Below are 15964 nucleotides of genomic sequence, written 5' to 3' on the forward strand. Positions count from 1 at the left end.
CACAAACTCAGAGACAGGATCAGGCAAACTATGACAGATGAGATCTTCATTCTCTTTGTCTGTACAGCATGTTGACATGCTCTATGTGTGTTTGCACTGGCTTATATGGATTTACAGACAAGAACTCCCTCCTTCTACTGTGCGTCATCAATACATCAGATAGAGGATGCCATTACCCAAAGTTATTTGATTAAATCTATCCAAGTCTTTTCTATAGGCTGTATATAAAAACAATCATTTCATTAAGTGTCCCTGTCTGTACCTGTATGACGTTTTTGGTTTCCTGTAGGTCATATTACAGTAAAGCCTTAAAAAAATCTAAACAAAACCGCACTTTTTTGTGAATGTCTACTTTATTTGGCACATAACACAATATATTAGTGAAATTATAATGTTAAAAGGACATTCAAATGAAATCTAGAAATTAGATAATGTAAATAAAACTTGAAAATATTTAAGCCAAGTTGGTGTTACATCTTTTTACTTAAGCTTTCTTACAAGTTGGACCTTTATCTTTGACCCTCTTTTCCAACTCATCAAATACTGGTGTTTTGGGATGGCGGCCGACCTGACCTACAATCCCAAAGCATCAAAATCTCCTTTCTTTCTTTGTGGACCTTAAAAAAATGTTACATGTTGGACTTTCACTTATAACATTTTTACAGTGTTATCAGAATAGAGTGCTTTTTAATGTAGAGTTCTCTCGGATTCCTTTGGGAATATAATATTTGTCATAACGATTTTCCTACGTTTAACTGACTCAAAGCAAAAACAAAGGGAAAAAGGTGTAAGGGTCAGACAAGATTAGAAATATATGGTATTTACAATTATTAATTTACAAAGGGAGGAAAAAGACTGGGAATCTTAATGGTTATTATATTGTACATGTAGACCATAGAAAAACCTTGGACAAGAGATAAATAAAGACAACTAAGGACATCCTTTCTCTGATGTATATCAGGCTGACGTGAAGTAGGAGGAGAGAAGCTATTGATTGAACATCTATATCAACCAGTGGAAATGCACATACAGTATGCTTACAGACAGGCACTTCAGGGATGAAGACCTCAGCTCTCTTTATTGGCCTGATCCTTCTGAGTTTGTATGATGCCTCACCTGTGAAATGTAAACTCCAGGGTACAGCTTGTCAACCAGTATTCTCAATGGATGGCGACTTTGTTATTGGAGGTGTTTTCTCCATACACACCTACATGCATACTGTCAAACATAACTACACCATCATGCCAGAGCCACTAAAGTGCACAGGGAGGTTGGTACAGGGGACAAGTGCTGGATAAAAGAACGTTACACTGTGTGGAGTGGAAATGTTTTGATTTGTATGATGTGCTGCAAAGATGTCTAATATGAAACATGTGAAAGTTTCTCTCTCTCTAGTATATAAAAAAACTAACCATGATTTTAAACTTAGTGACTGTGTCTCGTTTTGATGGTTAGGTAACTGTGATGTATATTTGGTTCACAGAAGCAATGCATCTAGAGGTTACTGTATTGTCCATAACTATGAAATACAGGTCTGCTTTATTGTGTGTTTTCTGTTAAAATTGTGAATTGTCCTCATCATGTAAATTTGAACAGTGACACGGTTGTCTGTGTGCAGAATTGAGTCCCGTGAGCTGCGATTCTCGCGTGCAATGGTCTTTGCCATCGACGAGATTAACAACAGCACAGAGCTGCTGCCAAGCATCAAACTTGGTTATTCGATACACGACTCCTGCGCTTCGGTGCCTCGGACAATGCAGGTGGCATTTCAACTTTCAAATGGCCTGGATCCAGTGTTTTACACAGGCAACAATTGCTCACAATCTGGTATGGTGATGGCTATCATCGGTGAGTCTGGTTCAACACCATCAATCAGCATGGCGCGTATAATCGGGTCCTTTAACATTCCTCAAGTACGCCTAAATATTTTTTTTCATTTCTATCACTCTTTGGTTTTAATACAAGCCAATGCTGATGTTTTATGTCTGTGCCTATTAAACAATGACAATGCTAAATTCCTTTAGGTAAGCTACTTTGCCACTTGTGCATGCCTGTCTGATAAGCAGCAGTACCCAAGTTTCTTCAGAACAATCCCCAGTGACCAGTTCCAGGCTGACGCACTGGCCAAGCTGGTGAAACATTTTGGTTGGACTTGGATAGGTGCTGTCCGGTCAGATTCAGACTATGGCAATAATGGCATGGCCTCTTTCCTGGACGCAGCACAGAAGGAGGGGATCTGTGTGGAATACTCGGAGTCTTTCCATCGGGCCCACCCACACAGCAGGATCCAGAGAGTAGCTGACATTATCCGCAGGTTTCTAAATCACTGATTTTACTTTTGCCAACATGTGTTGACACTGATATTCTGCACACAAAACATTTTTTGTCTAAATTACAGTACTGGCAAATTGGAAATGCATCTTTTTTATTATATTTCTGTCATATTTGGCTGTGTGTGTGTGTGTGTGTGTGTGTGTTATCTGTCTTGGTACTTGCATTTATTTAATATAACTATAGAGAAATGTCTCTTCAGGTCAACAGCTGTGGTAATTGTGGCATTTGTAGCCTCTGGAGACATGCGGATCCTGCTGGAAGAGCTTTCGCACAAACCGCCTCCACCTCGCCAGTGGATAGGCAGTGAGTCCTGGGTAACTAACAAAGACATGCTGAGGTTCAGCTTCTGTACTGGAGCCGTTGGATTTGGCATTCAGAAATCTCTCATCCCAGGTCTGAGAGAATTCTTGCTGGATCTCTCTCCCTCTAAAGTGGCTGCCTCTCCGTTGCTTACTGAGTTCTGGGAGGATGTGTTCAACTGCAGGCTGGGAAAAAGTGAGAATATTGCGTCAATGTTCATAGTTAGATTCTTTGGGGCTATGTTGCTATGTTGATTGTCTCTGTGAGTTTAGCCTTCCACCTTAAAAAGCCAGCAGCTGCAGTGGGATCATACCTAAGATTTCTATTGAGAGGGAAATCTATTGGAATCTATTCATATGAAAATAGATGAGTGCAAAACAGTGCTATTAAATGCAATGCAAAATGGAACAATATAGATAAACAAGCTTCTTTGAATCACATTTGCTGTGATAAATGGGACAAGGCTAAAACAAAATAATAATGATAATAATAACCACTTATATTAAGCATAATTCTCAAAGCTGAAAAAAACTCATTCTCTGTCTGTGTGTTTTAGGTGCAGTCATGGATGAGAGTGTGTGTGATGGAACTGAAGACATACAGACACTCAACAGCCGGTACACTGACACATCTCAGCTCAGAATCACCAACATGGTCTATAAGGCTGTTTATGCAATAGCACATGCCATTCATAATGCAGTGTGTCAGGACACAAATTCTACAGCTCAGTGTGACAAATTCACCAAGATAAGGTCAAAACAGGTTAGTCGAAATGAATTAGCAAATACCCCAGACCCCCCTTTTCCACGATAATGTGAAGGAGATACAAGATTAATTTATTATCATTTATAACACAAGTTTGTATATATATATTAAAAAAAAAATTTTATGCTACTACTAATGGCAAATGTCATTGACGGATTGATACTTAATGGCTCCCTAAACATTAAAACACACATTTGTGTTAGAGTGCAGGGGATTGATTGAGTCTCCCAGTAGTCCAGCAGTGTCAGCAAGCTGAACACCTGCTGCACCTCAGCTGTATTGATTTAAACCTAAGTGTGTGTCTTTGCCTCCATGTTTTTTTTCTAAAATCAAGAATCAACTCCTTGGTTTTGTTGACGTCGAGCAGTAGATTGTTATCTGTGTACCACTTTGCATGATTGCTGATTGTTGCTTTACTCCTAATATGAACAGTCATTCATTTGTCTGACTGATAATGGTGGTGTTGTCTGCAAGCTTTGCAACAAAGCTCTCTAGTAAATGAATTGTGACTGTCTGTCAGGATCTCTTGTGGATACTGACCGTGACCAGCCTACTGGAGCTGATTTACAGGAGAGCAAAGCAAGCATAAATTATTTTAACCCTGACACATGATAGCAGCACCCCTGTTTATGTCATGTTTAATATCCCCTACTACATTTTAATTTTGTATTTATTTTTTTGGTGTTGATGATGTCTCCTCTTTAGATCCTTGATGCCAGCTTTCAGTCTTGCTCTGGCAAGGTTGAATGCCCCCTTGTCACATGACTCAAAGTCAACTTTTTTGTCTCTGGATAGGGCCCTCACCTCTCCATTCATCCAGGCTTTTTAGTTGTTTTCATTGTCTTTGTGATCACTTGTGAGCACGTTTGCTGATGGATGATGTCACTGGTAATGTATATTCATCAAGAATGCAGTAACATTTTGATTATCCTAGGTGGCAGCATATGTGAACATGTGACAGTCCTTGCACTCAAAACACATAAAAAATGTTTTTTTTTTTTTTTAATTATTATTATTATTATTATTATTATTATTATCATCAGCTGAGAGTAAGTAGGCAGGAGAAGCAAGGCAATATGTTCAGACCAAAATTAGGATGGGGTAAGTTTTTTTTTTTAAATAACTTTAAAGGTGTGTTTAATTAAAATCACCAGCAACAACAACAACAACAACAACAAAACAACTAAATATATCACTTCATATTCACAGGTTCTTACCCAGCTGAAGAAAGTACATTTTTCCCAAAATGGTTATGATGTGTCATTTGATGCAAATGGGGATCCTGTGGCTGCATATGAACTGGTGAACTGGCAAAAAAGTGAGAGTGCCGGTATCCAGATGGTGACAGTTGGGCACTATGATGCATCACAGCCGGTGGGCCAAGAATTCCTTATCAACAGGGACCTCACCTGGATGTTGGGTAGCACACATGTAAAGAGCCAAACATTTCAGATCTGTTGCTCTCAAAGGACACTATATGCGTACTGAAAGAGTTTTTGGTTGCTGTTAATATTCCAAAAGTCCATTTTGGCTCTGAGGGATCTATCCCTCATACAAGTTCAAGGCAATGGATGCAGGACAACACAGTCCTCCTTCTGTGTAAAATGTTATCCAAAATTCAGTCACATAAAAAATCAATAAGACACTAAAGCGGTCTGAGACTGGCAAATAAAGTGGGTCTCTTCCAAAGCTATAATATTTTTCATATGAAATGCCCCCCTTGTATTTTTCTAAGAACATGTTCTCTCATTGACCTAACCAAAACAGTGAATTTTTCCTAAAACAACTTTAACTTTGAAAGATAATCATGTGACTTATCTAACTCTGACTGTGGAAACTCATGACTGAATGGGTCAATTGGCAGCGACTCTCAAAAAGACATTCATCACCATTTCCTCAAAACAACATGTTTGTTGCAGCATACCAATGAACAGCATACTGGGTCATTGTTGTATGGTCACAGTTTGATTTAGTTTACTTGGTTTAGCACTAAAAATGATTTTTAGGTCAAGAAATGTATCATGCGTTGGGTTAAAATAAGGCAGTGCTGATGTAACATCAGTTACAAACATATGTGTGTAATTACTTGGGCCACAGCTGTGGGATTTTGTACCCCAGCAGTTACAATGACAAGGCTTTGGGAATGGATTTATCACATCCACATGAAACAAGAGGAATAGTAACAATGACCAAAAAGACATTCAATACACAAAAACTATTGTTCATAGAGGTACCACACGAGCAGCATAGCCCACCTGAATTTTTCAAGTTTGGTTGTATCTATGTACCAGGTGCCTGTGTCAGTGTGCAGTGACAGCTGTCCTCCAGGAACTCGTAAAGTGCTGCAGAAAGGAAAACCCACCTGCTGTTATGATTGTATTCTGTGTCCTGAGGGAGAGATTAGCAATGATACAGGTAATAAGTTTTCTTCTGAATATCTGTAACATCTTCAAATATATCACTGCTAAAAGCCCTTTCTTATGTGTTTCAGATTCCCCTGATTGTTTCCCTTGTCCCAATGAGTTCTGGCCTAATACAGAGAGAGACACTTGTTTCCCCAAGCCTATAGAGTTCCTTTCCTTTGATGAGGTCCTAGGAATCATCCTGGCTGCTTTCTCAGTTGGTGGTGCCTGTCTTGCCATCATAACAGCAGCTGTATTCTTTCATCACAGGACATCCCCGATTGTCAGGGCCAACAACTCTGAGCTGAGCTTCCTGCTGCTTTTCTCCCTGAGTCTATGTTTCTTATGTTCATTAACTTTCATTGGAGCACCCTCTGATTGGTCCTGCATGCTGCGCCACACAGCTTTTGGGATCACCTTTGTCCTCTGTATCTCTTGTGTTCTTGGAAAAACTATAGTAGTGTTAATGGCTTTCAAAGCTACACTCCCAGGTAGTAATGTCATGAAATGGTTTGGCCCTCTACAGCAAAGGATGACTGTAGTGTCTTTCACATTTATTCAAGTTTTAATATGCACTATTTGGTTGGGTCTTAGTCCCCCTTTTCCAATGAAAAACCTTACCATGTACAAGGAGAGAATCATCCTGGAGTGTGCATTAGGCTCAGCTATAGGGTTCTGGGTTGTACTTGGGTACATAGGCCTACTGGCTTTCTTTTGCTTTGTGTTAGCTGCCTTAGCCCGGAAACTACCTGATAACTTTAATGAGGCCAAGCTGATCACCTTCAGCATGCTGATATTCTGCGCAGTCTGGATCACTTTTATCCCAGCGTATGTCAGCTCTCCTGGGAAATTTACTGTGGCTGTTGAGATATTTGCTATTCTGGCCTCTAGTTTTGGACTAATACTGTGTATATTTGCTCCAAAGTGTTTCATCATATTGTTTAAGCCAGAGAAGAATACCAAGAAACGTTTAATGAACAAAAATGATATCTAAACCATTTGAGCTGAATGAGCGGAATGTCCTTTTTTTGTTTAATTTACAATAATGTTTCATCATATTCTCAGTAAACATTCATAACAAAATGCGTGGTAGACTTCTCTCTCAGCTTTTTGATAAAACCATTGTTATATTAAATCTTTTTGCATGAAAAGTAGTTCATTGGTGAGAATCAAGTGAGATATAGAATGAGAGAGCAAATATAAAACATATAATGAGAAAAGTCGATTACTTTACCACAAATCCTAACCCTTTTGGAATTATGTTTGCCACCTCTTGTCCTTCCGTGTCACCAAAGTACATTTCCATCATACAGCAAGTGTGAAATAAAATTAGTCTTTAAGACTAAACTGTTCACAATATAAAATGGATGTATTTTGGTTTACTTATAATCTAGTATAAAACTTGTATCTATCAAGAACACCGCTTCAGTTTCATTACACTCCATGAAATGTGATGGGCAGTCGAGGAGGATAGGATGATAGAGAATTTATGAAGACATCTGGTGCTTAAAACTTAAGAAGATTACATTTTACACTTTTGTTAAGTCTTTTCTTTTACCAAAGAAAAGACTTAAACAAAAGTTAATTAAAGTTGATTGGGTCGGGGCATCGCCTCTCTGATGTATAATGAGCTGTCGCACGATAGGAGGGAAGCTTTTATCTGAAAATCTATATAAACCATTGAAAACACAAACTCAGTGTGCCCACATACAGACAGGCATGAAGATCTCAGCTCTCTTTATTGGCCTGATCCTGTCTCTGAGTTTGTATGAGGCCTCTCCTGTGGAGTGTAAACTCCAGGGTACCACTCGTCTACCTGCATTCTCAGTGGATGGTGACTACATTGTTGGGGGTGTTTTCTCTATACACAACTACTTGTACACATTGAAGCATAACTACACCACCATGCCTGAGCAACAAAGGTGCACAGGGAGGTTAGTGAGAGGGAGAACTGGTGGATATGAGGCTATTACACTGTGTGGGAATAGAAATGTTTTGATTTGTATGATATGCTTATAGTTATTTTTCAAAACCTTTGTGTACATTGCAAAAATTGGAATTTCAAGAAAGTAAAAATGTTTCTTTTGAAATTAGTCTTATTGTTATCTGAAAAGAAAAATAATCTTGTCAAGCATGTTTTGCACCAGAAACGAAAACTTTTCAAGACAAAACATCTAACTTTGGCTCAGTAAATGCCCGCTATATTCGAGCTAATCTGAACCAGTAACAAGCTATACATTTGTTTTACATAATATTCCAGCAGAGGTGATGATTGATTGATTGAGTGAGACCACTTGGACAACTTCTCAATTTAAGTGTCTCGTGAAAAAACAACAACAATTAAAGCTTGCTGACCATTGTTATTCATTGCCAAAGCTTTCAGAGCCTGGTGCTGCACATTTCACATAATAAGATAACCACAGTCTACACAACCCACTCTGCACACTACAAATGACCATGCTGAACTAAAACTGCAGTATTGTAAACTTTAAAAATGCATTTCTCTTTGTTGACACACGAGATGCCAAAAATTAGTATTTGACCATATTGATTTCAGTTGTAACAGTCACAAAACTACTAGAGTCAGTAGAAATCTGTGTTTGGCCATAAATTACAGACATTTTATTTGGAATACATGATAAAGAAGGATTTCTGTCTTTTTCAACTTTAAATGTAAGTGTGTTAAACATCAGCCTTCTGAATATTTAAGAGGGTAATAATTAAAGACTTCAGATTAAGTTGAATACCTATTGGTCAGGTGAGGTGTTTTTTCTGTTAAAACTGTCATTTGTGATGTACATTTAAACAGTGTGATTGTGTTTTTGCAGCATTGACTCCCGTGAACTGCGCTTCTCACGTGCAATGGTCTTTGCCATTGAGGAGATTAATCAGAGTACAGAGCTGCTGCCGGGCATCAAACTCGGTTATCAGATCCATGACTCGTGTGCCTCAGTGCCCCTGGCAATGCATGTGACATTCCAGCTTTCAAATGGCCTGGATCAGGTCTTTTATGCCAACAACAATTGCTCACAGTCTGGTATGGTGATGGCTATTGTCGGTGAATCTGGGTCGACACCATCCATCAGCATGTCTCGAATCATTGGATCCTTTAATATTCCTCAAGTAAATAACTTTAATTTCTGCCAAACTAGTTCTTTAGTTTAGGTCAATGAAACATTTCTGATGATTGCTGATGGAAAATGTTTTACTGTGTTTTGTCGTTTAGGTGAGCCACTTTGCCACATGTGCATGTCTGTCTGATAAACAGCAGTTTCCAAGTTTCTTCAGAACAATCCCCAGTGACCAGTTCCAATCAGATGCACTGGCCAAGCTGATAAAACACTTTGGCTGGACTTGGATAGGTGCTGTCCGGTCAGATTCAGACTATGGCAATAATGGCATGGCGTCTTTCCTGGATGCAGCACAGAAGGAGGGGATCTGTGTGGAATACTCTGAATCTTTCTACCGGACCCACCCACGTAGCAGGATCCAGAGAGTAGCTGATGTTATCCGCAGGTTTCTAAATCACTGATTTTTGTCTCTTTACTGACGCTGACATGCACACAAAACCGCATAAAATGCGTAGTTTAGGATGGAAGATTTTTATTCATTTTTTGGTTAAAAAACTATTCATATTGAGACATGTAAGCAACTATACAGCACATCACAAACTCAATTATTATCCATAATTACCTGTGTATCTTGACACCAGTATTGTTGTAAATTGATGGAACTAATGTCTCTCAACGTGATGAGCTGTTGCGTGTTGAGTGACTATCTGCACACAAAACCACAAAAAAATTGTGAAATACAAGACAAAAGATTATTATTATCATTATCTTTGTGACGGGCTGAAAATTCTTCTTTTATTCTTCTTCTTTTTTTCTCTTTTTAGATATTGTTAAACACACCTAAACACTAAAGCATGTTAGTGTTTTGCATGTTTGATGGTGTTCACTATCTTTGTGCTAATTTAAAATGGTAATTTTATGATCATATTGGCATAATATATTGCACTCTATATAATGCACAGGTCGACTGCTATGGTTGTTGTGGCATTTCTAGCCTCTGGAGACATGAGGATCCTGCTCAAGGAGTTGGTTCGGGAGCCTTCCCCACCTCGCCAGTGGATAGGCAGTGAGTCCTGGGTAACTGATCCAGACTTGCTGAGCTTCAGCATCTGTGCTGGAGCCATTGGATTTGGCATTCAGCAATCTGTCATCCCAGGTCTAAAAGAATTCTTGCTGGATCTCTCTCTCACTAAGGTGGCTGCCTCTCCATTGCTTACTGAGTTCTGGGAGGATGTGTTTAACTGCAGGCTGGAAAAAGGTAAGGAAGTTGTGCTGAGTTTTTGGTGACATTTACAATGGGGTCCACTGGACCCTCCCGTCCTCTGTAACTGTAGATTTCTAGAGGGAATCTCAGGTTATTGAACAACAACATGAAGTGGACATGTATCTAGATAGATAGATCGATAGATAGATAGATAGATTGATGTTGATGTGATGCCTTCCAGCTCCATGCCAACAACAGAGCCAGCTTTCCAGCCACCCAGTGTCCCTCTTGTTAGTGCTTCCTCCCCAACCCACAACAGCATAAAAGAGTACACTTGCAATGCCAGACTGGTAAAACATCCGGAGGAGCTTGCTGCAGACATTGAAGGACCTCAGCCTCCTCAGGAAGTAAAGCCGACTTTGCCCTTTCTTATGGATTGCATCTGTATTGGCTGACCAGTCCAGTTTATTGTCTAAGTGTGGTATTTGTATGTGGTGACCACCTCCACCTGTCTCCTTCAACAGAGACTGGCAGCAAAGGTGGTTTTGTCCTCCTGTTATCCACAACCATTTCTTTTGTCTTTGAAGTGTTCAGTTGCCGATGGTTGAGTCTGCACCATTGCACAAAGTCATCCACCAGGTTCCTGTACTCACCCTCCTTCCCATTCCTGATACACCCCAAAATTGCAGTGTTGTCCGAAAACTTCTGCATGTGACATGACTCTGTGTTGTAGCGGAAGTCAGACGTGTACAGGGTGAACAGGGCTGGTGCAAGCATAGTTCCCTGTGGTGCACCGGTGCTGCTGACCACAGTGTCAGAGAACCAGTCCAGCTTACTAGGTGGGCATCCACACCCATCTGCAAGAACTTGTCTCTCAGTCTGAGGGGCTGGATGGTGTTCAAGGTAATGGAGAAGTCAAAGAATATGATTCTCACTGCACCTTTCCCCTTGTCCAATTGAGAGTGCGCTCTGTGCAGTAGGTATGTGACTGCATCCTCCACACCCACCTTCTTCTGGTGCGCAAACTGTAGTGGGTCGAGTGCATGGTGGACCTGGGGTCTGAGGCGGAGAAGTACCAGTCGTTCCATGGTTTTCATTATGTGAGATGTTAGAGCAACTGGCATGAAGTCATTTAGCTCCCTTGGATGTGGCTTCTTAGGAACGGGGATGAGGCATGAAGTTTTCCATAGTGCTGGAACTTTTCCCTGTCGGCGGCTCGGGTTACATATGTGTTAAAGAGGCTCTCCCAGTTCCACCTTACCAGGTCCGGCCGCATTCCGAGTTCTTATTCTCTTAAACTCTGCTCTAACCTGGTCTGCTGTGATGGTCGGAGGGAGGGGGGTCTCATTGTCTTTGACTCCTGAAGCACATTCAGGGCCTCCTCCGCTTCTGGGGACCACTTCCTGAAGGAGGAAAACCAGGTTATGACCTGATTCCCCAAGTGGTCGAAGTGGGTTTGCAGTGTAAGCGTCCTTTGTATTGGCATACATAAGGTGAATTGTTTTGTTTTTCTGTGTTGGACAGTTCACAAACTGATAAAAGCCAGTCAGTGATGAGTTCAGTGTGACGTGATTGAAGTCGCCTGAGATCGCAATGAAGGCATCAGGGTGCTGAGTCTGAAGCCTCACGATAGTAGAGTTGGTGGAATGGAGTGCGAGAACTCTCTCGGCATGTAGTATGGTCTGAGACTAAGAGCTATCAGTTCGATGTCTGGGCAGCATGTATCTCCTTTACAGTCACATGTCCTGGGTTACACAATCTGTTTTTTATATAAAGTATGAGGCCCCATTCCGCCCATACAGTTGTAAAGCCGGGTAGTTCCACGTTAGCATCAGCAATGTTGCTAGTGAGCCGTGTCTCACAGTAGGCTGCGCAGTAGGCTGCACTCCTTGTACAGCTTCATGTTCTTCACAAGGGGTGCTAACTTGTCCTTCTTGTTGGCTAGAGAGTTCACGTTCCTCATCACACATGAAGGAATGGTCAGTCTAAACCTCCACCGCTTCTCCAAGAGCCTAGTCTTGATCAAACACTCCAGCTCTGCTTTCGTGTAGCGTAGCTTCAAAAGCACAAGAAAATTATAAATACGTAAAGTAGAATAACAAAGTAATATTATTGTCAAGGCTATAAAATACCACCTTCTTCTGTCTTCTCGTATTTTTAGGTACAGCCATGGATGAGAATGTGTGTGATGGAACTGAAGAGATAAAGACCATCCAGAACCCATACACTGACACATCTCAGCTCCGCATCACTAACATGGTATATAAGGCTGTTTATGCAATAGCCCATGCCATTCATAATGCGGTGTGTCAGGACATGAATGCATCAACCCGGTGTGACAAATACCCCGAGACCAAACAGGTTGGTCAAAAATGAATGCTTGAACAGCCATAGTCCCTTTTGTTGGCTAAAATGTACATTTTGTGTAACCAAATATTCATTTTATTTCACATTATTTCCTGTCTTCCCATTACTCAAATAATGGAAAACAATGAAATTTGCTACCATAGTTATGCAGATGACACACAAATTTACATAACCATATCACCAGGGGACTATAATCCCATACATACCCTGAGTAGATGCATCGAACAAATCAATGATTGGATGTGTCAGAGTTTTCTTCAGTTAAACAAAGATAATTGTTTTTGGATCCAAGGAAGAACGACTTAAAGTCTCTGCTCAGCTTCAGTCTGTAATGTTGAAAACTACAGACCAAGTCAGAAACCTTGGTGTGACTATGGACTCAGACATGAATTTCAGCAGCCATATTAAGACAGTTACAAAGTCAGCCTACTATCACCTTAAGAATATATCCAGGATAAGAGGGCTTATGTCTCGGCAGGATTTGGAGAAACTTGCTCACGCATTTATCTTCAGCAGACTCGACTACTGTAATGGTGTCCTTACAGGACTCCCTAAAAACTCCATCAGACAGTTGCAGCTGATTCAGAACGCTGCTGCTCGAGTCCTAACAAGAACCAAAAAAGTAGATCACATCACTCCAGTTCTTAGACTTTTACACTGGCTTCCTGTCTATCAAAGAATAGATTTCAAAGTCCTGTTGTTGGTTTATAAAGCATTGAATGGTTTCGGGCCAAAATACATTTCTGATCTGCTGCCGCGTTATGAACCATCCAGACCTCTGATATCGTCAGGTACCGGTCTGCTTTCAGTCCCCAGAGTCAGAAGTAAACATGGAGAAGCAGCTTTCAGTTACTATGCGCCACATATTTGGAACAAACTCCCTGAAAATTGCAGGTCTGCTCCAACACTCACCTCTTTTAAATCAAGACTTAAAACATTTCTTTTTGCCACTGCTTTTAACTGAAGCAATTCAAGTCTTTGAACTGCATTATTACTCTGAGTTTTTTTTTTTTTATAATGCAATTTTTAATGTCTTTTAAATTAAATGTTTACGTCTTTTAATGTAATTTGTGTGTGCCTGTAAAGCACTTTGAGTTGCCTTGTGTCTGAATTGTGCTATACAAATAAACTTGCCTTGCCTTGCCTTACTTGCTTAATTGACTCCATTGTCACAGGTTCTTACTCAGCTGAAGAAAGTACATTTTTCCAAAAATGGTTACGATGTGTCATTTGATGCCAATGGAGATCCTGTGGCAAGATATGAGTTGGTTAACTGGCAAAGAAGTAAGAGTGGCAGTATTGAGATGGTGACAGTTGGACTGTACGATGCATCACTGCCGGAGGGCCAGGAGTTTATTATCAACAGAAACCTCACCTGGGTGGATGGTGACACACAAGTAAGAAGCCTAAAAGAAGTATTTTAATTTGTTATCTTCAAGTGGATAGTATGTGTATATTGAAATAGGTTTTGGTACTGTAACTGTTGATGTAATATGGTGTGGAGATGTGGAGATGTAAGGAGCCCTACCCATGCACCTGCAACTGGGTGGGACTGGGTGGGACCTTTACTGTTACTCAAAGAAATACAACATTCACCCTGCATAAATACAGGGTGTCTGTCTGCACCCTCTGAGTAACAGACCTCGCCAAATCCAAGGAGAGGCTGTGACAGAGACAACATTCACCCTATTACAAGACATATACATATATTTTAAATGCTATTCCAGTCACGGATGAGATGTCATAACCCTCTGCACTCAGGGGAGCAGGCATCATCTTAGCAAAGGAACCAGGGGTGGAGATAGTGATGAGTCATCTGCCAGCATTGAGAGCTAGTCCCCCATCAGGACGTTGGCGAGCATCCCACCATTGCTGGAGTATGATCATGGAAAATGCGTTCCATGCAGGGTGGGGACTGATGAACACCTTCCTTCGTGTGGTCTTGTCTGAGGCACTCAAATAGAAAATGATATGGGTCGGCTTCAGCAATAAGGGTGGGGTTTGAGGGGCAATGGCAAACTTCTTAAAGTGGTGATGCCATCCCAGGATAAATAAAAACAGTGGGTAGTCATTTTTGACCAAAAAAGAATGGCAGACAGTGGACTCTTTGCCTAATATGAGTGCATGTGATTAGAGGACAGTGATAGATATTAAAGCGATAGATAGACATTATAACAATAAACCCATCATTCTCTCCTCAGAGCTGCATAGCACACATGAATATTTGTCGGTTTGTTTGTATTTATGTGCCAGGTTCCTGTGTCAGTGTGCACTAACAGCTGTCCTCCAGGAACTCGTAAAGTGCTGCAGAAAGGAAAACCCATCTGCTGTTATGATTGTATACCATGTCCGGAAGGAGAAATTAGCAAAGTTACAGGTATTTCCTTATGTTTTGAATTATATGTACAATGATAAATATGTGATTGCTGAAAGCCCTGTTTAATTTTTCTTTCAGATTCTCCTGATTGTTTCCCTTGCCCTGAGGAGCTATGGCCAAATGCAGAGAGATACACTTGTTTTCCCAAGCCTGTGGAGTTTCTCTCTTTTGATGATGTCCTCGGAATCATCCTGGCTGCGTTCTCAGTTGGTGGTGCCTGTCTTGCTATTATAATAGCAGCTGTGTTTTTTCATCACAGGACATCCCCGATTGTCAAGGCCAACAACTCTGAGCTGAGTTTCCTGCTGCTCTTCTCCCTGACTCTATGTTTCTTATGTTCATTAACTTTCATCGGTGCACCATCTGATTGGTCCTGCATGCTGCGGCACACAGCTTTTGGGATCACCTTCGTCCTCTGCATCTCCTGTGTTCTTGGAAAAACTATAGTAGTGTTAATGGCCTTCAAAGCCACACTCCCAGGTAGTAATGTCATGAAATGGTTTGGTCCTACACAGCAAAGGATGACTGTAGTGTCTTTCACATTTATTCAAGTTTTAATATGTGCTATTTGGTTGGGTCTTAGTCCCCCCTTTCCAATGAAAAACCTAATTTTGTACAAGAAAAGAATCATCCTGGAGTGTGCATTAGGCTCAGCTTTTGGGTTCTGGGTTGTACTTGGGTACATAGGCCTACTGGCTGTCTTTTGCTTTGTGTTAGCTGTCCTAGCCCGGAAATTGCCTGATCATTTTAATGAAGCCAAGCTGATCACCTTCAGCATGCTGATATTCTGTGCAGTCTGGATCACCTTTATCCCAGCGTATGTCAGCTCTCCGGGGAAATTTACTGTGGCTGTGGAGATATTTGCTATTCTGGCCTCCAGTTTTGGACTGATACTGTGTATATTTGCTCCAAAGTGTTACATCATATTGTTTAAGCCAGAGAAGAACAGCAAGAAACATTTAATGAGCAAAAATGATTCCTAAACAATTTGAACTTTGGAAATAGAGCTTATGCTATGCAATTAGCACAGTTTGTTGGAATGTCCTTTATGTGTTGTACAAGAATTTATAATATTTTTTCATCATATTCTCATTAAAGTAAACATTCATACCAAAAATGCATGGCAGACTTTTCTCTCAGCTTT

The 15964-nt window shown here is 40.6% G+C and overlaps 2 protein-coding genes across 2 annotated transcripts; both read left to right on the forward strand.

Annotated features, from left to right (window-relative positions):
- Positions 1-1163: 1163 nt before the first annotated feature.
- Positions 1164-6795, forward strand: LOC115572897 (extracellular calcium-sensing receptor-like). The gene is made up of 8 exons (XM_030403377.1): positions 1164-1270; positions 1619-1913; positions 2025-2314; positions 2534-2829; positions 3191-3396; positions 4609-4830; positions 5691-5814; positions 5891-6795. The coding sequence occupies exons 1-8, from the start codon at positions 1164-1166 to the stop codon at positions 6793-6795; spliced, it is 2445 nt and encodes an 814-aa protein (XP_030259237.1).
- Positions 6796-7691: 896 nt separating this feature from the next.
- Positions 7692-15803, forward strand: LOC115571963 (extracellular calcium-sensing receptor-like). Its single transcript, XM_030401674.1, has 8 exons — positions 7692-7735; positions 8630-8924; positions 9028-9317; positions 9835-10130; positions 12238-12437; positions 13619-13840; positions 14697-14820; positions 14899-15803. Exons 1-8 carry the CDS (start codon positions 7707-7709, stop codon positions 15801-15803), a joined length of 2361 nt encoding a protein of 786 aa, XP_030257534.1. The 5' UTR covers positions 7692-7706.
- Positions 15804-15964: the final 161 nt, after the last annotated feature.

Source organism: Sparus aurata, chromosome 2 (genome assembly GCF_900880675.1).
Source record: "Sparus aurata chromosome 2, fSpaAur1.1, whole genome shotgun sequence".
NCBI lineage: Eukaryota > Metazoa > Chordata > Actinopteri > Spariformes > Sparidae > Sparus > Sparus aurata.

Excerpts from the sequence above, each read along its gene's own strand:
- LOC115572897 (XM_030403377.1), top strand. The coding sequence starts at position 1,164 with ATGGATGGCGACTTTGTTATTGGAGGTGTTTTCTCCATACACACCTAC. Across the intron at positions 3,397-4,608 it reads CCAAGATAAGGTCAAAACAG|GTTCTTACCCAGCTGAAGAA; the intron begins GTTAGTCGAAAT and ends TCATATTCACAG. Across the intron at positions 4,831-5,690 it reads GGATGTTGGGTAGCACACAT|GTGCCTGTGTCAGTGTGCAG; the intron begins GTAAAGAGCCAA and ends TCTATGTACCAG.
- LOC115571963 (XM_030401674.1), top strand. The coding sequence starts at position 7,707 with ATGCCTGAGCAACAAAGGTGCACAGGGAG. Across the intron at positions 12,438-13,618 it reads AATACCCCGAGACCAAACAG|GTTCTTACTCAGCTGAAGAA; the intron begins GTTGGTCAAAAA and ends CCATTGTCACAG. Across the intron at positions 13,841-14,696 it reads GGGTGGATGGTGACACACAA|GTTCCTGTGTCAGTGTGCAC; the intron begins GTAAGAAGCCTA and ends TTTATGTGCCAG.